This window comes from Stegostoma tigrinum, chromosome 6, assembly GCF_030684315.1.
Source record: "Stegostoma tigrinum isolate sSteTig4 chromosome 6, sSteTig4.hap1, whole genome shotgun sequence".
Lineage (NCBI taxonomy): Eukaryota > Metazoa > Chordata > Chondrichthyes > Orectolobiformes > Stegostomatidae > Stegostoma > Stegostoma tigrinum.
In genome coordinates, this window is record NC_081359.1 from 71,965,007 (window position 1) to 71,989,001 (window position 23,995).

At 39.0% G+C, this 23,995-nt stretch overlaps 1 protein-coding gene across 1 annotated transcript in view; it reads left to right on the forward strand.

The window, feature by feature from the left end:
• rnf17 (ring finger protein 17) overlaps window positions 1-23,995 on the forward strand; it is a 151,911-nt gene that overhangs the window by 39,740 nt on the left and 88,176 nt on the right. Inside the window, exons 12-20 of the mRNA XM_059646967.1 lie at window positions 2,867-3,150; window positions 4,620-4,736; window positions 4,822-4,983; window positions 7,888-8,071; window positions 14,074-14,242; window positions 16,355-16,545; window positions 18,523-18,673; window positions 20,109-20,259; window positions 22,574-22,689. Of these exons, the coding sequence (XP_059502950.1) occupies window positions 2,867-3,150; window positions 4,620-4,736; window positions 4,822-4,983; window positions 7,888-8,071; window positions 14,074-14,242; window positions 16,355-16,545; window positions 18,523-18,673; window positions 20,109-20,259; window positions 22,574-22,689 (1,525 nt within the window). The remainder of the gene's footprint in view (window positions 1-2,866; window positions 3,151-4,619; window positions 4,737-4,821; window positions 4,984-7,887; window positions 8,072-14,073; window positions 14,243-16,354; window positions 16,546-18,522; window positions 18,674-20,108; window positions 20,260-22,573; window positions 22,690-23,995) is intronic.

A 23,995-nucleotide genomic window follows, 5' to 3' on the forward strand; every position in this document is an offset into this window, starting at 1 on the left:
CTCTCGAGCGTCCTCGACACCATCTGGACATTTCCATCCTTCACCTCTTCAACAAGGTGGTCCTTTGGCTTGTAAATCTCTGGCCAGTTTGAGGGAAGAATCTAGGAAGAGAATGTAATTGTGAATGTGTTCCTGGAGCTGATTAAGGTATTCCAGAGATTTTGTTTGTACTGGTAAAACATCGAATGGCAGAGAGTTGCTGCTGTCCCTAAAAGCCCTTTGTCGGTACCTAGTAGATCTGTGGACTTCCTTGATCATGTTTAACTCTTCTTAGTATTTTCTGATTGAGCTTTTCTGCAAAGATATTCCAATGTGAGCTCTGCCTGTTTTGATTGTGGTGAAGCTCCTGGCTGCGATTTACCTCAATTCGGTGTCCAGTCACTGTATCATCGGGGCTTCTTTAGTCTTCCTCCCCAGATGTGTCCAGGTTTCTTCTCCAGTGACAAATGAAAATTCAACTGTGGGAACTGCTGCTTCCTGCAGGAAGCAAAGGAACATATGTGAGGGATTGTCTGCCTGGATTTGGCCTTGAGGTTTGACTTGTTTTTTCCACCACCAGCACCTGAGCCTCCAGTAATACCAACAAAACTTCTGCGTCCCTCCTGGACCTTGCCGGTTTCAACTTTTCCGTCAGTTCTATCACAACCAGGCACCTTTTTCAACTGTGTCTGCAATGACTAGATGCTTGCGCTCTGGAATCCTGTGGATAACAGCAGAAATGTAATGAGAACCTAAAGCACGCTGCTTCACAATCTTTGGGCCACTTGTAATTTATTTTTCTACTGTTGTCGTGGCTTCACAAATATGTAAGGAAATTAAGGGTAAACTAGGAAATAATATGTATGAAGAATTAAGCCTGCAAGTTCCCATCTAGTTAAGAAAATTCTTTATCTTTCCCTGTCAGAGGCCTGTTTCTAATAAACAAACCTTTTTGTCCAGAGAGATTTGTCTCCACTGACTGAGCTCTCCTTACTCACTGCCTTTGCTCGCCATTGTGACATGCAGCTGGGTGCCTCATTAGAAGTAGGAGTTTTTTCAAATTCATGAAGTCAATCTGGAAAGAGGACATAGCAAGACCTGCTGCATTTTCCTCCCATTTCAACAACAATGACTCTCCACTGGCATGCAGAACATTGAAGGTGGTCCTGGTTATTTAGCAAAAAATATAGAAATATATCAGAATTAGAACACTAAGATTATGATAATTGCTAGTGCACAGATACTTGTCAAAATGCACAGAAAACCAATTTTTTCCCACTATTTTTAGTTTCTTTTTTAAAAAAAAGCAAATTATAACACTTTGGTAGGAGTAACCGGAAGGCAAAGTACTGGGCTAATGGTAAGAATCTTGGTAGTGTAGATGAGCAGAGAGATCTCGGTGTCCATGTACACAGATTGTTGAAAGTTGCCACCCAGGTTGACAGGGTTGTTAAGAAGGCATACAGTGTTTTTGCTTTTATTAATAGAGTGATCGAGTTCCGGAACCAAGAGGTTATGCTGCAGCTGTACAAAACTCTGGTGCGGCCGCACTTGGAGTATTGCGTACAGTTCTGGTCACCACATTATAAGAAGGATGTGGAAGCTTTGGAAAGGGTGCAGAGGAGATTTACTAGGATGTTGCCTGGTATGGAGGGAAGGTCTTACGAGGAAAGGCTGAGGGACTTGAGGCTGTTTTCATTAGAGAGAAGAAGGTTGAGAGGTGACTTAATTGAAACATATAAAATAATCAGAGGGTTAGATAGGGTGGGTAGGGAGATCCTTTTTCCTAGGATGGTGACGGCGAGTACGAGGGGGCACAGCTTTAAATTGAGGGGTGAAAGATATCGGACAGATGTCAGAGGTGGTTTCTTTACTCAGAGAGTAGTAAGGGAATGGAACACTTTGCCTGCAACGGTAGTAGATTCGCCAACTTTAGGTACATTTAAGTCGTCATTGGATAAGCATATGGACGTACATGGAATAGTGTAGGTTAGATGGGCTTGAGATCGGTCTGACAGGTCGGCACAACATTGAGGACTGAAGGGCCTGTACTGCGCTGTAATGTTCTATGTTCTATAACATCCCTCATGCTATCTTATACAGTATAATTCTAATATTGATGAAATATTATAAGACATTCAAATGTTAACTGTTGCAATGTTAAATGTGTCAACATGTAACTTTTTAATATCATAATCCCAAGCATTTGGTGAGATGCTGCCCATTTATATTTCTGAATAGCAGGGCTGTGGTGGGCCCTCTAGACTGACGAATAAGTTTGGAGTTGTATGGAACCACTTTCTTACCATAACTGATATCATTTGATTCCCTTCTTGCCCAAAAATGAGTTCATCTCAGTCTTGCCTATGCTCACTCATTGACTGAACTTCTATAACTTTTTGGAGTAGAGAATTCCAAAGAGTTTCGGCTCTCTAGGCAAAGACATTTCTCTGGTTTAATAAAACCAAAAGAACTGTGGATGCTGTAAATCAGGAACAAAAACAAAGTTTCTGGAAAAGCTCAGCAGGTCCGGCAGCATCAGTGAAGGAAAGAACAGTTAATGTTTCAGGTCCAGTGACCCTTCCTCAGAACTGTTTGACATTTCTCTAGGTGTTGGGCCTAAAAGCTGGCTGTTCTCTTGACATTATACTCTCTAGTTCTGCATTCTCAAGATACGAAACGTTGTCTCTCAACATTTACGCAATGAAGTCCTTTTACAATTGAGCTCAGTCTTTTGTTTTCAATGAGATTGTCCATTCCACTCAGATTCTTTGCATTGGACAGCTGCCTTGTCTCAAGAATTGGTGAACTTTTCATTGCACATCCTCTAAGGCACATTCTTACTTTGATTTTTTTTTTGTTTTCTCCCATTTTTCACTGTTTACAGGTTTATTGCTTCAAGGATAGAAAAATTACAAAACGAATTTAGGAAAATTACAGAACAAAATGGCTCACTTGGAGGACAACAACATTTTGCAAGTTGCAAAATTGAATCTTATGAGAAAAAACAGAAAGTGGATTCTTTCATGTACCATGATATGAATGTTTCTCGGCTGGGTACTAGCCCAAAAATACGGGAAAGTTCTTCATTGTGCTGTCAGAACAGATTATCCATTTTAAGTAAAGATGCAGATGTTATTGTTGAAGAAATATTTGAAGATGCCAACACAAGTATGTATCATTGATTTACTTTTTATAGGAACCTATCTTTATTATAGGACACTGTTTCTTCAATGTGAAAATGTCCATTTCCAATGTATTAAAGCTTCTAAAGGCTATTTCCCAAACTATATTGAAGGCTTGGTTTACGTGTTGATCTTTAGCTTATTCAACATAAAATAGAAAAATGAATCATTTATGATTGAATGAAAGGAAATGTTGCATTTGTTCCAACTCTAGTGAAATTTAGTTACTCAATCACATTGAACATGGACTAGTCAACCTTAAGGATAAGAGCACAAGTCCGGATAGAATGCACCTGCAAATTTTCAAATAAATAAAGGAGATACAAAATACGTAATGCATACAAATTTGGTCCAAAAAGAATATAAGTACAGGACCTAAGGGGTTATGCTTTCTGTTCATATCTTCAATGTGTGAAGAAGCACTGAACTAAGTTACTTAGCCTAATGCTTAAAAAGTCGAAACAGATCGTTGTGGATGCTGGAAGCCTGAAATAAAAAAAATAGGAAATGCTGGAATTAAACTGCAAGTTTCTCAGTATCTGTGGAAAGACAAAACTTGTGTTCATGTTTTGAGTCAGTCTTTGTCAGAACTGAAAAGTTTAAAATGCTAATAGATACTGTTGGAGTAGGAGGAAATGAGGGAAGAATAGAACTTGTCTGTGATAGGATGTAGTTTGGAAAGGTTAGATGATGATGAGGAGGATAATGGTGAAGGGCAAAGGAATTGGTCATGGGAAAAGGAAGGAATAGCTGCATCCAGAGAGAGAATGTGAATGATAAAGCTAAGTTATCAGTAGATGCTCTCCAGAACCAAATCATCTTTCTTTTTTTCCCCAAAAGACTTAAATATTGAAATCATGTGGCAACAGTTTCATCTTATCTACTGGCTTGACAAGAATCCTGTACTGCCTCTACTAAGGAAAGTTTTTTTTTAACAGCATTAAGTTTCCCCCAGGCCCTTGGCTTAACCGAAGTTTAAGACCGTAGAGGTTAGAAATGCAGCCTGTCAAGAATAATTGGTCAGTTACTGATTTGTTAGCGGTGACGTTGGTCATAGTGGCTGTAGCTACTACGTCCAGGAAAAGCCTAGAATTGTTGAGGGACCCAAGCCACACATGATGGGGGTCACCAGGGTAGAAGTTGGTTTTTTAGCAGCCAACGTTGCCCCCCCCCCCCCCCAAAAAAAAGTTGCTGGGTCTTTTGATCAGCCATGATGCCTTTGAACTGATCGCTACTTTGAAGTTTCTGTAATCTTCCAGTTTTTGTGTAGCATATGCCTATTTTCATTCTAACCGATTACTTAAACTCTTGCGCAGAATGACAATTATATTTTTTGATGTATTCTTTTTAAAGGGACTACGAAAGTGACTTAAATCGTGCAGAATTATTTTTTGTGCTTTAATCATGTTGCCATCTGTTTTGGAAGAGGTACTTTCAGAATTTTCATGTTTTTAGTTGTATCTGGTACTATTGATCAAAATGATCCAAAACAACTTCGGCAAGTTTCAAAGAGACAGAAAAAGACTTTTCATAAGAAAAATGTTTCAGACACCAACTTTGGCTGTTGTGCAGGTAGGATTTTGGGTATATGTGCAGTCTGTATCTTGTCTAATATATTTAAATAAAACAAACAATTTTATGAACTATTGTACTTCAGGTTTTCAGGGATTGGTTTCGGTGAGTCATGTGATTAATCCATGCCATTTCTACATCCAAAAGTCTTCAGAGAAAAAGAAAGCTATTGTCTTGGCAGCAGAAGCTGACAATCTCTCTCGTAGTATGGAATTGCAAAAATCTCCAGCAGCTACACTGGAATTTGGTAACTCTCTTAGTGTTAGTTACAATTTGAAATCCTTTTTATTTGAAAGGTGGAAACTTAACCTTTTTGTATATTTTGAATATTTGTCAGACCCAGTTCTTCATAATCCATCATTTCATATTATACTGTGTGGCACTGCTGGCAGAGAGACCAAAGCTTACTTTGAACTAGTCATTTTGTCAAGTGCTGTCCAGGGCAGTGGTGATCAATGGAATTGAGTATTTCTTCTTTCACCATTCTACTGTAAATAGATATTGACAGTTAGTGGAAATCCATAAATATTCAGCTACTGAGGGGTTGCTTATAGGCATTGCTCCCAAGATTACTAGTTTGTGATAATCCACGTTGGAGCTGTTACCTGGTTAGTAAATAGGCTAGCTGGAAGATTCTTAGGATGCAGTGATGATATACCTACCTCAGAGCCAGAAGCCCCAGGTTCTAGAGGTGTTCATAACTTGTCCAAACAAGTTGATTTAGAAAATATAAATTGGCTGACTGAAGGAGAGAGAACATAACATGGCCTTGACGAGGGATAAGGCTATTTTAGAGTGTGTACTGTCATAAGATTATTTAGTGATCTCAAAATAGAGTATCCAATGGGGCAAAACGATTGCAATGTAATAGAAGTTCACACACTTAAATCATAATAGTTTTAAATTTTAAAGTTGCTCTTAGATATGTGGGATAAGATCTTGAAAATTGGTCGGGGGGGGGGAAGCGTGGAAATAGATTGAAAGGTATTGGAGTTAGATGTGTAGTAGCAAATTTTTTTTCAAAGAAATGATTCATAACTTTCACAGGAAGTAAATTCCTAAGCATTAGTCATCTGGTTGGCAGAATTTTCCACTCTACCACCTGGAAGGCAGCAAATGCATTGGAATATCACTAACTTCGTAAGTTGATTCCAAGTCGCATGCCATCTCGATTTGGGACTGATCGCCTTCCTCTGATGTTGCTGGGACAAAATGTTGAGCTCCCTCCCTGAGGGTGTATTTACTCCCCGTGGACTGAAGTGGCTCCAATAGGCATTCACCCCCACCTCTGGAGGACAAGTGGTGATGGTAATATGTGCTGGCCTAGCTAATGTCACTCACATCCTGTGAATAGAAAAATGAAGGTTAATGATATTAGATCAAATTTTTAGGAAATATTTAGCAAGCCACTGCATTGCTGATTTCTGAAAATCCCACTGTTGATTAAGCTGATAAAAATTTAATGAGCATAAATTAACAGTATAGAAACATACTTGATGGACTATTAAACGTTTTTGTGACTAAAAGGAAAGAATAGCAAAAGTACCTGTCACTTAGAATACACGAGTACAAATGAGAAGCAAGACTGGGCTGTATAGCCCATACCCCACCATTTAATATGACCCATGGCTGATTTGATTATGACCTCTAATCTACATGCCTGCTCATCCCTGATGAGCTTTCATCTCCTTCCTTGCTAAGAATCAGTCCACTTTTTAAAAATATTCAAAACTCTCTTCAGCAATCTCAAGGTTCTCATCCCTCTTGGAGTGGTAGGGGACAGAGTTCTCCTTGTCTCTGCCTTAATTGGGTGACTGTTACAGAGAAGGGGAGATGAAATGAAAGAAAATCCTTGATATTAAATTGTTACTCAATAAAGAATTGATTTAACCTTTAATAGTGAACAAATTAACAGAAACACTAAAAAAAAACTGGGTAATTCCCCCCAACTCCCACTTAACAAAATCCTACTTGTATGCTATTCTGTAAACGCAAGAACCACTTGTATAACCGAATTAGTAAGACAAAACATTAAAACTTAGTTTCTCAAAGTCCATACAGAATGTGACTTCCAGAATGTTGTACCTTCTCCACTCTCTCCCAGTCATAAACACCTTTCTTCTGCTGATCCTGCTGTCAGAGATGCTTTTCTATGAAAATTCTTAGCTAGAAGTGCCATGGTACCCCAGATAAGGTGGTCCTGTCTTTGAGAGCTTAGCCATGTTTATGTGAGAGCTAGGTGCTTATTTCTCAGATGGTGGTTTGCTGTCACCGGTTTCTTTTCCTTCCCCAAAAACTCCCTCCTTATGTACCTTTGGCTGACATCAATTTTCTTACTAAAGCGTTGGTGTGAGGTTGTGAAAACCATCAGATTTAAATTCAGTTGGCTTTCAGTCGCTAAGTGCTTGTCTTAAATTAATTGGCTGATTCCAGCTCATTGCCAAAACACTTGAGGTTTACTGTCACCAAGCCAATTGATATGTTTCCATTTTAGAACTGGCTGTACATCTTTACCTACAGACAGACACCTTTCTTCCTCTGTAAATCTCTAACTTTACAGCACTTGAAGGAACCGCGCACAGTCGTTCTTCCACCCCACACCGGAAAAATCTTAACACCTTATCACATGATAGGTTCTGCCAACTTTGCACTGTGATATCTTCTATCTTGCCTTATGAGCATTTGTTTTCATCTTCTGCAACTTGAACTAGCAGGCTGTAGAGGTCAAATGGCCTCCTCCTGTTTCTATTTTGTATGGACTTAATTCATCTTATTCCCCTGGCTGTGAACTGTCTCTATGTATCTGTAAAGCCAGGAATTTTTTTTTTCTAATCTCTATCTCCTAATATAGAATATGGCTCTGAATTACTGCTTTTCTTTTTGTCTCCTAACTCAATTTCTGATCTCACTATTGTTCTTTACCATCTTCCACTTTCAATTTAAACGATCACTGAATGCTGCTCAGTTGAAATGTGTTTTTTTTAAATAAGTAGGATGCAATGGGGAGGATAAACAAGTTAACGATGAATGACTTTCCTCAACTGTGTCTTATGTTATTTCTAATCATTACTTTAGTGTTGCTTAGTTTCTTTACTAAATCTATTAATTGTTGTAAATTTCAACTGAATTCAATTTCTTATTTCAAATACAGGTGAGAGAATTATTGTTAACAGCAACATTTTTTGTGCATGGCGCCGAGGAATTATCACTGAACTGATGCTACAAGGAAAAATTGATAAGGCTAACAATACGACAAAGTATCGAATATCTGATCTTTCTGCACTCAGAGTGTTCCTGTTTGACTCTGGACATTCAGAAATACTTGTACTACCAGGGTATTGCAAATTAATGGTTTTTGATTAGCTTTAGAAATTTTCTGCCTGCAAAGCTATTATTTGAAGCTACTGGCTGTTTGATACCATTTGTCCCAATGTGCTTCACCTAGCTGCCATTTGGATATGAATATATCAGGACTATCAGCCTGATTGCTTTTAATTATTTTGTTGTGGTATTAAGCATGATCTTTGACACCATTTAGAAACAATTGCCACCCCATTTTTTTTCATTATTAACATGCAGGAATTATGCAGCAAACACTAATTATTGACATTGTGAATTCCAGTATTTTTCTCACATCCTTGATGCTCTGACTGAAGTCACCTAATCTAGCACCAAACATGAATCAAACCTGGGTTTTTCTAATCAGTGTACATTTGTACTACACTAATTGGGCTATCAGAGTCTAACAACTTTGGCAGGTTTCTTCCAAGGAAGTGCAAGAGATATTGATTGGTCATTTCAAGAATATATGTAGAAATGTGTATGCCCAAGTATAGCTTAATTTCAGATATACTTATTGGTCAGCAAAAACCAACTTCAAATTAATATAATTTGTCAGTCTTGGTAGCACATTTGACCTCTGAATTATAATGTCTGGGTTTATCCCATCGCATGTTATCATCTCAAAATACAAGCTGACTCTCCAGTTCTGAGACAGCATTGCACAGTTGGAGATGTTGTCTTTTTGACTTGGACATTAAAGCAGGAGAATGTATGTTTGCTCGGATGTTTGTAACACATACAAACCTATATAAACTAGGACTAGAATTGGCTATTTGACCAGTCTGGCAGCTCCACCATTTAAGAATTTGGCTGATCTAACTACAACAGTATCCACATTCCACCAACCCCCAATAACCCTGGACACTTGAGTCAAGACTCTATCCTCTGCTATCCTTTTAAATATTCATTGACTGTGCCTCCCCCCCCCCCTTAGTGGGGGAGTGTGTTCCAAAGAGTCATGATCTGTGCGAGAATTCCTCCTCTGTTCCTTCTTATTTTTAAACTGCGTTCTCTACAACTAGTTTCTCAGCCAAAGGGAAATATCCTTTAAGCATTTACCCTGTCAAGACTACTGCAGATCACATCTCACCCTTCTTAGCATCAATGGATACAGACTGTGTCTTTTGGACCTTCTGTTGTCCGATAGCCTCCCTATCCCGTGAATCGATCAAATGAACCTTCTTTGAACTGCTTCTAATGTCTTTATATGCCTCCTTAAATAAGACCAGAATTGCACACAGTACTCCAGGTTTGACCTCAGTGACATTTCACACAACTGTGTTTTAAAAAAAATCTTAATTATAAGACAATCTCAATGTAAAATTAACTCTAGCATTCTATTTGCCTTCCTCACCAATTATTACAATTGAGTATTTAACTTTTTGTGATTCATGTACCAGCGCATCCAAACTGCCCAGTCTCTCAATTATGACATTTTTCCCCCTCCATTTAAATAATGTGGTGTTTTTATATTGTTCCTGTAAAAGTGAACAAATTCACAGTTTCTCACATTATACTTCATCTGCCACTTTTCTGCCAACTGTCTCAACCTATCTGGTCCTTTTGCAGACTCCTTTTGACCTCAAACTTAGTATGTAACCTGTACTTACGGCATCAATAAATTTTGCAAACATTATTTGGTCCCTTCAAGTAACTTTTCTATAAATTTTAAATAATTGAGGCCCCAACACTGGTACATTTTGTTATATCCTGCCAACCTGGATATGACCATTTTATGTTCAGCCTCTGTTTCCTATTATTCAACCAATCCTTTATCCATGCTAATATATTGGCTATTATGCAACGAGCACCCTGGTGGTATGTTTGCCTTTATTGGTCATTGTATTGTGTATCGGAATTGGGAGGTCATGTTATGGCTGTACACAACATTAGTTCAGCAACTTGGAGTGTTGTGTGCAGTTCTGGCCTCCCTGCTACAGGAATAATGTTGTAAAACTAGAAAGGGTTCAGAAAATATTTAGAAGGATATTGCCAAGGTTGGATGGCTTGAGCAATAGGGAGAGACCGAACAGACTGGGCTATTGTCCCGGAGTTTTGGAGGCGGAGGGGTGCCTTTTTATAGACGTTTATAAGATCATGAGGGGCATGGATAGGGTAGATGGGCTTTCCCCAGGGTGGAGGGATCCAAAACTAGAAGTTATAAATATAAAGTGAAAGGGATTTAAAGGGAATATTTAAAAGGGATCTGAGGGGCAGTCTTTTCAGGTAGAGAATGGTGTGTGTATGGATTGAGCTGCCACAGGAAGTGGTGGAGGCTGGTACGATTACAATCTTTAAAAGGCTGGGTACATGAATAACAAGTGTCGGGGGGATATGGGCCAAATGTTAGCAAATGGGGACTAGAATGATTTAGAATATCTGGTCAGCATGGATGATTTGTTTCCAGGCTGTACATCACTAGGACTGTAAGATCCCACTGCACTGTTACAGAGTAGGGGAACTATCCTAAGAATCTTCACCAATATTTATTGTTCAAGCAGTATCATAAATGGATTATCTGGTCATTGTCATATTGCTGTGTTTGGAAAATTTGTGTGTAAAGTAGCTACAGCATTTCCTACATTACAACTGTGACTATATTTCAGTAAAATCCTTCATTACTTCTAAAGCATTTTGAAACTTGCTGTACCAATGCAATTTTAAGGGGACTAGTCTTGGTGCCTTTTTGTTTATGTAGTTGCAGGCAGACAAATAACAATAAACAGTGAAATTTTCATTCATTACTAGTGCACTTGTTGTCTTATGCACTTGTTCTAACACCCATCATGTTGGCAGTCATAATCATTGCCAAACAGCATGGAAAGAGACCCTGTGGTCCAACCAGCCCACACGGACCATGTTCCCAAACTATACTAAACTAAACTGCCAGCACATAACACATTTCTTCCAAACCTTTCCCATTCATGAAGTTATCCAAATGTCTTTTAAATGTTGTAACTGTACCTGCATCCACTGCATTTTCTGGCAGTTCATTCCACCCATACTGTCTTTTTAAAAAAAGTTGCCCCTCATGTCCTTTAAATCTTTCTCCTGTCACCTTCAAAACTAGAAGGCATGTTTTAAACTTCCCCCACACTAGGGAAAAGATCTTTTGTTGTTCACCTTTATATTTGCCCCTCATGCCTTTTTAAACCTTAAGGTAACCCATCAATCTCCTGTGCTCCAGTGGATAAAGGTCCCAGTCTTCCCAGTTTACTTGTGTATCTTAAACCCTCTATTCCTGGTGATATCCTGGTAAATCATTCCTGTGCCCGCTCCAGTTTAATAATATCCTTCTTCTAACAGCGTGACCAGTACTGCACATGGTACTCTGGAAGAGGCTTCACCAATGTTCTGTGCAACCTTGTGACGCCCCAACTCCTATATTCACTGGTCTGAGTATTGAAGGCAAACGGTGTTAAATGCCACCTTAACACCCTGTCAAATGTGATGGCAATCTCAAAAATTTTATACCTGAACTCCTAGGTCTCTGTTCTACAACACTACCCAGGTCCCTACCATTAATTGTAGAAGTTCTGTCCTTGTTTGTATTACCAAACATACACTACCTCACATTTATCCAAATTAAGTGTCATCTGCCACTCCTCGGCCCAATGACCCAATTGATCAAGATCTCATTGTCTTACATAACCGACTTCACTGTCCACTGTATCACCAAGTTTGGTATCGCCTGCAAATGTACTGACCCTCCCTTCTATATTTTCATCCAAATCGTTTATACAAATGACCAGACAAAAGTGCAATGCTTTTCATTTTTTTTGTTGTTGGTTTTTTTTGACATGCCTCCTGAACAATTTTTATTGAAAGCTAATGTTTTTCTTAAATGCAAGTTTGTCTTCGTTTTGGATGCTTTGAGTGAATGCCTATCCATGAATGAATTTGCATATGTTTTAAAGCAATAATCTCAAACAGATCATTCAGAAAAATGGTCGCATCTGAAATAGTTTGAATTCATTTGTTTTGCTAAAAACGAGGTTGGTTGGATTTTCTGGAAATAAAAGATTTTGAAATTAAGAACTGATTCTAGCATGGATAAATGAAGTTAGAAAAGCAAAATACTGCAGAGATGACTGGATATTTCCAATATTTCTGTTTTTACAGATTGAAGTTGAATTCAGTTATCCTAAATTTTCAGTGAAGTTTTATGCAAAGCCAATTTTAATGGGCCAGAGTAGTCTCTATATTTGTATTTCACACTTATGCAATGTTATTCCCCTCTTAGCGTTGTTTAGACCCAAGTTTTAAAAAAGTCATTGGCTTAAATTTCTTGAGCATAGTGCTTGTATTTATTAGCTTAATTGAAATTGTCACATTTAAGAATTAGGTTCGTTGTATGTTTTATATCATTATTCTCCAAGATTTGTGTTTATATGTCTCTTTTTTTTGACTTGCTTGGTTTTACATTAAGAATTTTCTTGCCAGGTAGTGTGAATTCTGACTTGAATCTGTGCAATTTCATGATTCCGTTAAATGGCACGAAAGATATCTAAAGAATTGATTTCAATTATAAAATTGTTAAAATAAGGCAAGATGCTTGAAATACTCAATGCTTGACAGCATCTGTGAACTGTATTTGCTACTCATGACATGGCCCTCTCTACTTTGGGGAGATTGTACAGATTGCAGGATCACTTGCAGAACATGCCCATTCAATTTGCAACTGAATCTGTCTTTCATGTCACCTGTCATTTTGATTTGCTGCTTCACTTGCCCTCTGTCCTGTCCTCTACATTGTTCCAATGAAGCATATCATGAGCTAGGAATATTTCTTTGATTAGGCACTTTGCAGTCTTCTGGTCTCAACATCTTGCTCAGCAGTCTCAGATCACTTCATGCGTACTTTGCTTAGTTTTTGAAAAGCAGCTTGTAGACCATTGTCATTCAGCATGGAAGCAGACCCTTCAGCTAACCTAGTCCCATTTCCTTTGGCAGCTTATTCCATACATGCATCACCCTCTGCAAGAAAAATTTGAAAATCCTTTTCAAATCTCTTTCCCATCTCACCTTTAAACCTATACCTGCTTACCACCACCACCACCATCCATCCTACCTGTGTCCCTCATGATTTTATAAACCTCTAATGTCATCCCTCAGCCTTGGACTCTCTGCGTGGGCGGGAGCCCCAGCTTCTTCCTATACAAACCCTGCATTCTTGTCAATTGTTACTGTACTCTCTTGAGTTTTAACAATATCCTCCCTATATGAGGATGACCAGAATTATTCGCAATATTCCAAAATACTCACCAATGTCTTGTACAGCCACAACATAACATCCAAACTCCTATACTCGATGTTCTGACCATTAAAGGCGAGTGTACCAAATGCTGCCTTCTCCACCCTGATTACCTACAATGTATGGAGCATATCTGTTGGTTTTTTTTATATATAATTCTGTTTGCATTTGCCCCAGATCTTCCCCTCTCTTTTTTTTGTTCTATCCTTTCTCTTTCCCTGCCTCTTAACTTGCTTCAAGTAACCACATCGCTAACTTAAATTCTAATGAAAGCTTGTCAACCTGAAGTGTTAACTCTTCCTTGGTCAAGAATATTTCCTGTTTTTTTTTTTTTTGAAATTTTTAATGACATACTTTGCTTTGAATTTGCTTTCAGCTTGTCAGATACCTTTTTGGCTTTTGACAATGTAATGTATGGCCGAACCAAATGCCCACATTAAAGGGCCTCTGTAGTTCAATTCCTGATTACTGCCAGTAAGCTGATTTCTCTAGGGGAAGCAGGTTAAGCGGTGGGCAGGGAGAGAAAATATGACCTAGTTTGGTAATCACTATTCACTGACTTCTGGCAGTGCACATAAATGTACCAAGAATTGGACTTGCCTCTCTCATTCTGTTCCACAGCCCAGGATTTAATATATTTTATATGCTAATGTGATATGCAGAGATTTTTAAACATTTAGTTAAACACCACGTTTAAAGAATGAACAGTTTTCTAAGGAGAGACTTCTTCATTATTCATAGAACTGATACTACTTTGAAGAAGTTGGACGATGGTGTGGATACATACACATTTGTCAGTGATTTGAGCCAGTGTGTACGAAAACTGATCCCTCACATGAAAGGAGCACTAAATCACATTCCTCCATTAGCGATTAAATGCTCATTGAAGGATATTGTTCCAGCAAATCCAGTAAGTGACTGTATTTATGATACTGGTTAACAATACAAACAAGTTTTCTCTAGAGCTTGACATTAAAGGTAAACACAACTGCCTCTTGATATTATGGAGTTCTTTGATTTGTTTTTAAAATTTCACTACAGGGAAAATTTTAAAAAGTTACTTTGTGAGGAAGTTTCATTTGAGGATATAAATAATGTGCAAGGGAAAGGTTGGGGGCGGGGGTTGTTGTGAATCCTCATTTGACAAGTGGGTGCGGGTGCAGGTACAAGTACAGTTGTGCTGAATTGTCCCCACCTGCACTATAACGCTTGTAGAGATTGTGACTTAACGTGCATAGGCCAGCAACCTGGAACATGCAGAACATTTTCTTCAAGAAACATGAGACAACTGATTATTATTATCACAGTAAAGCGTAATTTTTTTTGGGGTCTGCCTTTTTATCTTAAATTTTTAAATTTTGTGGATGCAGACCTGGCCTTTGAACTGTAGATTACACCAGGAAATGTAGCAGGCATAGGCCATTTGGCTCCTCAATGCTGCTGAGCTACTTGGTAAGATCATGGCTGACCTTACTGTAGCCTGCCACCCCCCCGCCCCATTTTCCTGCCTTGGCCCTATAACACCTATCACCCTGATGTGTAGATGTCGGTGTTAGACTGGGATGGGCAAGGTCAGAAGTCCAGTGATACCAGGTTATCCAACAAGTTTATTTGAAATCGCAAGTTTTTGGAGTGCTGCTCTTTGGTCAGGTGAAGTGAAGGTAAGCACAAAGGCCGAGATACCAGGAGATAGTACAGATGGTGTGAGTGGAGTGTCAGCAGGCAAGATCATGCTAGAGACAAACCAAATGGGTAGAATAACATGATAGGTATGAGTCACATGCCGAGGGTCTGACCAAAGTAACACTTAATCCAAAATTCTATGAACAAATTAAGGTAGGTAGACCATAACAAGTCATCAAAGTGATGGTGTCAGAACAGAACAATAAGGAAGATTTTTACAAATACAGAACAGTTTGATGGGGTTACATGTAGTACAACATGAACCCAAGATCATGGTTGAGGCCTCTTCATGGGTGTGGAACTTGGCTATCGGTTTCTGTTCGGCAATCCTGTGTTGTGTCTCGAAGGATACTTACCGCCAAAGATTGCAGACTGAAATGTCCTTAACTGCTGAAATGTTCCTCAACTGGGAAGGAACATTTCTGTCCAGTGGTTGTTGCATGGTGTCCATTCAAATGTCATAATGTCTGCATGGTCTCACCAGTATACCATCCCTCAGGGTATTCTTGCCTGCAGAGTAGGAGGATAGACCACATTTGGTTGAGTCACATGAGTACCTGCCATATATGTGGTGGGTGGTGTTCCTGTGCATGATACTGTCCATGTTGATCTGGCAGGGTTGTGTGGTGTTGTGTCACTGTTGTCATGAAGGCTTCGTCTCTTTGCAGCGAACGATGGTCTCTTTTTAAGGTTTGGTGTTCTTTGGAGGTGAAAAATGGAAGTGTAGGGATGACCTTGGTGCAATGTTTGTTGTCATTGACGTATTGAAGGCTATGAAGAACGTGGCGTAGTTTCTCTGTTCCAGGGAAGTACTGGACGATGAAGGGTACTCTTATTGGTCATGTCCTGTGTCTGTCTTCTGAGGAGGTGGTCATGATTTTTTGCAGTGATGGGAGACAACTTGTCGATTTTTGACACGCGTTCTCTAGTCAAAATGCCTACAATGACGGCTTTGGTTTTGAGGTTTTTGTTTATGGATACCTTGATTTGTTTCGCCTCCCGCCCATCTTCTGGGGGAAACATTTTGCTATCCAAATTACTCAAGGATTTTTATGCATATTGTCTGAGTTAAGACACACAAATCTCCCATGCCATCTCAGTTCTTTATTTTTCTATTTTAAAAAATTGTAAATATTTCATTATTGCTTGTGTGATTTGAATGTTCTTTTTCTCCGTGAAAGGGTTTGATTATTCTGTTCCCTTCTAAGAGAGTTCAATGTTCATTTTGTGCTTTGAGTAAAGATAGAAATATGTCTTTCTGCTAATTTATGTGGTTGTTACTGCAATATCGGATTGTTAATCTCGATTGGACCAGCTTGTCTTTTTACCATTTTGATAGAGCAACAGTTGGAGTGTGGAAGCCAGGAATGAATTTACACGAATTGTGGATAACAAAGCTGTACAGATGATAGTTCTGGGAGAGGATGGTGACAAACTACTTGTGGATTTGAAAAAGCCTCCGATGGACAAGATGGAAAGTGATGTTCCTGTCTCATTACGTGATGCACTTGTATTCTTGGAATTGGCCAGGTACTTACTGAAGGGAATCTAAATGTTTATGCTTGCTAATCATCTCAGGTTATGGATTTTGTTTTATTCTGCTTAAATAAACTGATTAAGGGCTTACATCTATTGCTTTCTTTCCTGCCTTCCAGTGTTTGAAACCCTAATTTTGTTAAAGTTCACAAATCCTTGAAGTCTAAACAGCAGATTTTCAGTGGGCTAAATAGACTATATGCCAGCCTATAGATTGTATTTTGTAACAGTGCAACAATTGCCTGGGAAATTGAATTTTTCTCTGGGCAGTTCCTCTACACTTGGTACCTTACAAAGACTTCATCCAAAATCACAGACTTTGGATAGTTCTGATGAAACTAACTAAAAATGTTGCTCAGAAAAAGTTAATTATTAAATACACTGTCTAACACCTGAATGAGTATTAAGCTGATTCCGTATGACCTCAAAACTCCCAAACTACTCCTCTGCCTAGACTACTTACCTCCCAGACTGACATCTCCCTGACATGACAAGCCTGGTATGGGATCAAACCACAGTTTGTCCTCTTCCACACACGCACACGCACGATTCCTGCCCTTGAAATGCCTTCACGGTTCTGAGGGGGGGGGACCTGAGTGCAGTCTCATTGCGGACTGGTGGAGTTGCTTCTATTTTGTAAACTAAAAGGGTTAAAAACTAAAAGAAACTATGCCAAGTTCTTCATAGCCTTCAATACGTCAATGACAACAAACATTGCACCAAGGTCATCCCTACGCTTCCACTTTTCACCTCCAAAGAACAGCAAACCTTAATTGGTGACTGAGTGATATTGTCAGTACCCAAAATATCTAGAATCCAAAGTGTATTTTCATTACCTGGGCACAGATAGCCTGTAGGCTCTTTGATTGTAAATTCTGTACTATTTTCACCAAGTACAGGGTTAGAACTGTTCAATTTCACATTTGTGTAATGTCCTTACAAGCAGCAGGGAAAACATGCTATCCAAAATGCCTCAATCAGCCAGATGAAAGTTCACTAATTCATTGGGTTGGATGTTATGTTTCCTCACTAGCTGTGTTTTTGGCCAGGCTTGGGGTTAGTTCGTGCATGTAAAATCGGGCAGGTGGATAGTATGTCACCTTTGTACCACACCTGAGCTCACCCGTGATAAAGAGCACATGTGGGTGCCAAAATTTGCAAAACATGTGTAAATAATCTATTCATTAATTAAAGCTTAACTAGTCCCTATTACACTGCCCACCCATAACCTGGTCAGCTTTGGCAGTCAGGTGGGAGTGCGGTTGTCTTTCATAAACTGCTTAAACATCAGAAAGAATGGATGTTACTATCTTGGGAAGGTGTCTCTTGTCCATAGGGATACCCAATGAGGAGAGAAATACACATCCTTTTCACCTGCATGTTCTTTAAAACATTGCTTCGTCCTTGTCATGACACCCTGTCTCCCAGGTTATGAAAATGAGCCCTAGCCCAAAGCCCCTGCATTTATCTGGATCTGTAGGACTTCCTTACAGGGTCCTGCCTGAAATCCTGTCAGTGCTCCTTGTGAACTTCAGCGCTGTTGGGACTGTTAGCCAATCAGATTGGCTGGCAACCTTAAAGGACAGGACCACCTCCCAGTGAGGGGCAAAAGTCCTAGCAAGCTCTTGTTTTACCCACTTGCAGTGTGCAATGGCAGCAGGTGAGGCTTCTAAACAGCCAGCTATAGTTTTGTTTCCATTATAACACTGTTACACAAAATGTCCTTTGCATGCTGCATCTGGTGCACACTTAACTGGATCCCGTATATTTTCACAATTTACACAGAAGGGAAAAAGTATGCAATTATTTTGTGACTTGTCTCAATCTAACAGGTCATTACCAACATCAGGAGTAGTTCTGTTTTCCAAATCTGTCTGGGATTGCTGAATATGTCAAATAAACACTTAGCTTAATGAAATAGTTAGTGAATGTTCTTTGTATTTTTTTAAAAATAAGCATTTATCTTCTCAGATTTGTTAGTGAATATTCTGTTCCCACGCCAAATCTGGAAACCAACTTATTGACTATGCAGTATTATCCACCTGTAAGGCCACCTTTTTCAAAGGAGATTGAAATTATGGTTACGCATACCAACAATCCTTTGGATTTCTACATTCAGTTGGTAATTTTTTATGTTTTTAAGCATTTTTCCCAAAAATCTGCATCGTAAGGTATAGAAAGACTAACATTTTAAGCATGTTATTGCTGGAATAGTGCAGCCAGTCTGTGTAATGTTATTTGATATCCATAGCAAGAGAATTCTTTCTTTTGAATACTAGTTTATTTTTCATAATGGTGTTGTTGTGAATGGGAGCTTTTACTAGGCAAGATAATTAATGCAAAATAGTATTACCTGAGTCACTGACTTACCCCCAAGTCAGGGTGGCAGAGATTTGGCACCTTTTGTCTATATCTCCAATCCTGCAGTACTTTGAGGTTTTCGTGCATTGACCAAGAATTCTCTCATCTGGAGAGGGAAGGTACTGTGAACATCTGGTGTAGACTGAGAGATTGGAAGAGAATGATTCTTGGAATCTGAAGGTACTTGAAAGGGAACTGATTCTAATGTCTTAAGACTAGTTAGAAAAATGCTGATGCATGTGTAAGAAGGAACGTAGACAAGGAATTGGAGTGGGGCAAAATAAATGCTGTTCAAATTGTTGAAGTTGGTTCCTTACAGGAGCAAATTTGGTTTTACTATGGGGAAAACCATCTCCATTTGTTATTGACAAAGTAGGAAAAGGACTAAAAGCTCTTCAGAAAGCAGACTCCTGACACGTCACATTTAAATGTGAAGTGATAGAGTCCTAAAAGGTGTCAGGAAGGTGGTATGCTTCACTGTTAAAGACTGCTAGAGTCTGATAAAGGGCAAAGTTTCTCTGATAGTCACAGGTAAGGCTAAAATTTGTGTAATATTCTGTAATAATACATATAATTTGAACCTTTCCAGAAAATAATAGCATGGCATAGCTTTAGTACAGGGCTCCTTGATATTCCCAGTGCATGTATATAGAAATGATTTGCTTTAATATTAACCAGAAAGTTGTTGCTTTAAAGTTTTTGTTTTGAAAGCTTCTAATAATAAGAAAAATACAGATTAGAGATACAAGGTACATGGGACACTTTAAATAGTTGCCTAAAAAAAGTGTCCTCTGCCTCCATCATCCTTTATGATGGCCCTGAAAAGTGTTAACTGTTATTCAGTGAAAGATAATACATTTTCTAATCAGCCTGTTCAGAGATGTGATTTACATTCCTCTGGAGCAGGTGAGACTTGAACTTGGGCCTTCTGGCCCAGAGATTGTAACACTACTACTGTGCTACAAGAGCCAAAGACTGAAATGATTGACTGGATTTGATTGTGCCCTAACCTGACCAAATACATGTTTTTTTACTTCAGTTGAGAATTAATTAACTGGACACTGACCAGCATGAACATGGAACCTTCCTAGTTTATGACCTGAGGCTACATCACGCAGTAATTGGTGAATTTAATCATTGAAGGAAATGATTTGTCCGGTTTTACAAGTATTCGTTTTTTCTGTTTCCTGCTACAGATAGATAGTGTGGATCTTCTCATCCTCACAAGAAACATGTTTGAATTTTATACTGGAAAAGATGTCAACTTGGAGATCCTATGCCCATTTGTGGGACAGGCTTGTGCAGCACTCTTTGATGATGGAGGATGGTACAGATGTCAAATTAGTGGTAAGTAAATATGTATGGTAAATATTTATACTATTGATTACCACTTACCCTGTCATGTCCAAACCCAGAAGTCAATGGTTTGTTTTTAAGAATGGAATACTTGACGAGCAGCCTAAATCAAAAGATAAAACAGCAAAAATGTCATATTTGTTTACTGGCATTTATTAAGTCATTAGTTTTGATTTTGTAGTAAATCAACTATATCAACGGCTAAGTAAAAGAGACAGTGGTCTGTCCATCCTGTCTGATACGACTCCTACCTACTGCATCAAAACATGTAAATTGCCTTCCACGTATAAGCTAGATTTTCTTAAAGGATGAAAAACCGAAGAAAATACAGAACTTTATTCAGATCTCCTAGGTGATTAAAATATGGTCAAGATGCTGTTTTGGTGCTAGTTAATGTTTTGTGTATGGTACTTTTTAGATTATTCCGTGAAAGCTGGCCATTGAGTTCCTTCATCTTTACTCTGGTAGTAATGAATGTTTTCCTTATAAAAATATTGCTTTTTGTAGCTATCAACAATGCAGACAAAATCATAATTTATCATTTTAGAGTAAGCCTACAGAAAGAACAAGTATCAACTAATCAGATGTTGTTGTCCTTTCCATGATAAACACAGATGGGCACAGAGTACAAGAATAAGTGTGTTATGCTGAATTTATGCAAGATATTTTGTTTTAGACTTCAGCTGGACCATTGTATCCAGTTGTGGGCACCCCGCCAAAGTAAAGAATATGAATGCACTGGAGAACATGTTCGAGGTTTACAAGAATCACTGTCCCTGTTCATTAAAATAATCAAGAACAAAGGGCCACAGATTTAAAGTGATTTGATAAAGAAGCAAATGTGATGTGCGAAAAGGACTTTTCTTACAAACACTAGTTTAGTTCTGGAATACACTGCCTGAACTTGCGGTGAAGGCAGGTTCAGTTGAAGCTTTCAAGAGGACATTCAGTGATTATTTGAATGGAAGCAGTATGCAAGGACTTGGAGAAAAGTATCCAGAACAGGAGTTGACCTGAACATGTACCATCTAGAACAGTGAGCCTCCAGCTCTATTGTACTGTGAAGGTGAACTTTTGAATAAAAACACTATTTGAGAGACTATTATAAATGTTAGTAAACAAATCCTTTGATGTTTTGCCTTTTGCCTCAGATTGCATGCTCAGTGCTCTGTTTGAAATGAGATTGTTGATTTCTGGGCTTGGACAAGGGAAGTGGTAGCGTACTTACCCAGACCTCATGATTTTGAGGTCCAAATTGACCAACTTCACTAAATTAGCCTTCTGCTTGCAAATAGCATTTTTAAACCCCTGTTTGTTTACCTCAATAAGATTTTGTTTTTCTTTTTTTCATTTGGATGTGGAAATCTTTAACAATTTGCATCTGTTACCTATTGCCCTTTAACTGAGTGGCTGATGAGGCCACCTCAGAATACTTTTAAGGGCCACCCACTGGATTGCTTCAGATCTCCAGTTGCATGCAGCACAGTCAATATCCTTTAAAGATAATAGCAGAGCAAGTCAGTTTTTACAGCAATCCGTTTTGTCACTATTGCTGAGACTAACTTTCAACTGCACATTTAAGATGAATTTAAACTACACCAGCTGCCCTTGTGGGATTTCTGGAGTTCTAATCCAGTTGAGTTACTATTACGCCACCATCTACCCGCTTACCTTTATGACATGATTCCTTCAATGCCATCATTATTCCAAGATTTGAAGCCTGTTGCCTTAAAATCACTCAGTTCTGCTCTGCTGCTAGACTGCACAAATGGTCAAGGTCTCAAGCAAGTATTGTGACTGCCCATGCCTCTGACATGTCTCTGCTGCCCTAAAGTCAGCTGTTGGGTCTGCTGCACGTGCTTTAAGATAGCCATCTCTTGTTTTAGGCATTGCTGTGTACCAAATAAGTTGCCATGAGTGAAGCAGGTTTTGAACTTGTTGCACTCTTTTTTTTTGATTGTATGTGATGGCTCAGCAAATGTTACTGCCAAAATTGTGTCCAAAACACTCTTTTTGCAACCTTGTGTGGAGCAAGTTCATCTAATCCCTCTGGAGTTCTCCCATAAACATTCGCCTTGTGGAAACTGTTCAAATTTATTTTTCTTTATTTTTATTACCTCTATCAGTTTTTAACTCTGCTGTGGCAATATTCCGACTGTGTATTTGAGTAGTTGTGAACTGTACATATTTGAAATTACCTGCTCTTTTTAATGCAATTTCTTTTGAGTTTTATCTCTCTTTCTTTCTATTTAGCTAAAGCATTACAAAAATATTTAAAGTCACAAGGGTGATGTATTTATTTTAGGCTTACCTGGACATAGGGAAGTTGATGTCAAATACGTTGATTATGGCAACACAGCACGAATACCAGTAACAAATACAAGGAAATTAAAAGAGGACTTTCTGACCTTACCTATTCAGGTATGTGTGAACCTGGATGTACTGACAGATAAAGTAGGATCTTCAGAAGGAAAGTCATCAGAACGTTTGCTTTAACAAACTCAAAGACTGTTTTGTTTTTTTTTCCTTGCCTGTATAAGGCACTTGTAATTCCAAAAAGCTTTTTTTATGCAGTTGATCTAGAGATCGGTCAGAAAAGACTAGATGTAAAGAGGACTCATTTAAATCGCGTTCTAGAGGCCAGTACCTGCTCATGGTCTCCTTCAGTGCTGTCTCCTGTATCGTCTCCAAAGTTTTAGTGTGGATGTTGAAATTTGAAGTAAAAAAAGAATACTAGAGCTATCAGCAAGCCTAGTAACATCTGTGAAGAGTTAACTATTTAAATCTTCCAGCCTTTATCAGAACTGCAAGCAGCCATACAGTTCACGGATGCTGCCTGACCACCAAGAAATAGGAAAAGGAGTAGGCCGATCAGCCCTCATGAGCCTCTTTTTTTTTTCCATTTTAGTATGATCATGACTGATCTGAGATTCCATGTTCACTTTCCTGCCCTTTTCCAAAAGCCCTTGATTTCTAGCTGAAAAAAATCTTATCACTGCCTTAAGTATTGATAAGGACTCTGCCCATAGATCTATATGGCAACGAGTTCCAAAGTGTTTCAACTGTCAGACAGAAAAAAAAATTCTCTTCATCTGATTCTTAAATTTGTGTTTTTGTTTTTTGAGACCCTTCTGCTCTTAGCCTCCAAGGAAGGAAAGCATCCGCTCTGCATTTACCCTCTTAGAACCCTTTCTTTACCCCTTGTTCTTCCAAATTCCAATGAGTAGAATCCCAACCTTTTCATATAAGTCATAGAATCCCTACAGTGCTGAAACAGGCCATTTGCCCAACAATTCCGCATTGCCCCTCTGAAGAGCAATGCACCCTGGCCCATCTCCACCCCTGCATTCCCCATGTCTAATCCACCTAACCTGAACATCCCTGGATACTATGGCCAAGCTAAATTGCCCAATCCACTTACCCTGCACATCTTTGGACTGTGTGCGACGAAACTGGAGCACCGAGAAGACCCACCCTTGCAGACTCCACACACAGTCACCCGAGGGTGGAATCAAACCTGGATCCCTGGTGCTGTGAGGCAACAGTGCTAACCACTGAGTCACCGTGCCACTCTTTAAGAGATAATGGGAACTGCAGATGCTGGAGAATCCAAGATAATAAAATGTGAGGCTGGATGAACACAGCAGGCCAAGCAGCATCTCAGGAGCACAAAAGCTGACGTTTCGGGCCTAGACCCTTCATCAGAGAGGGGGATGGGGTGAGGGAA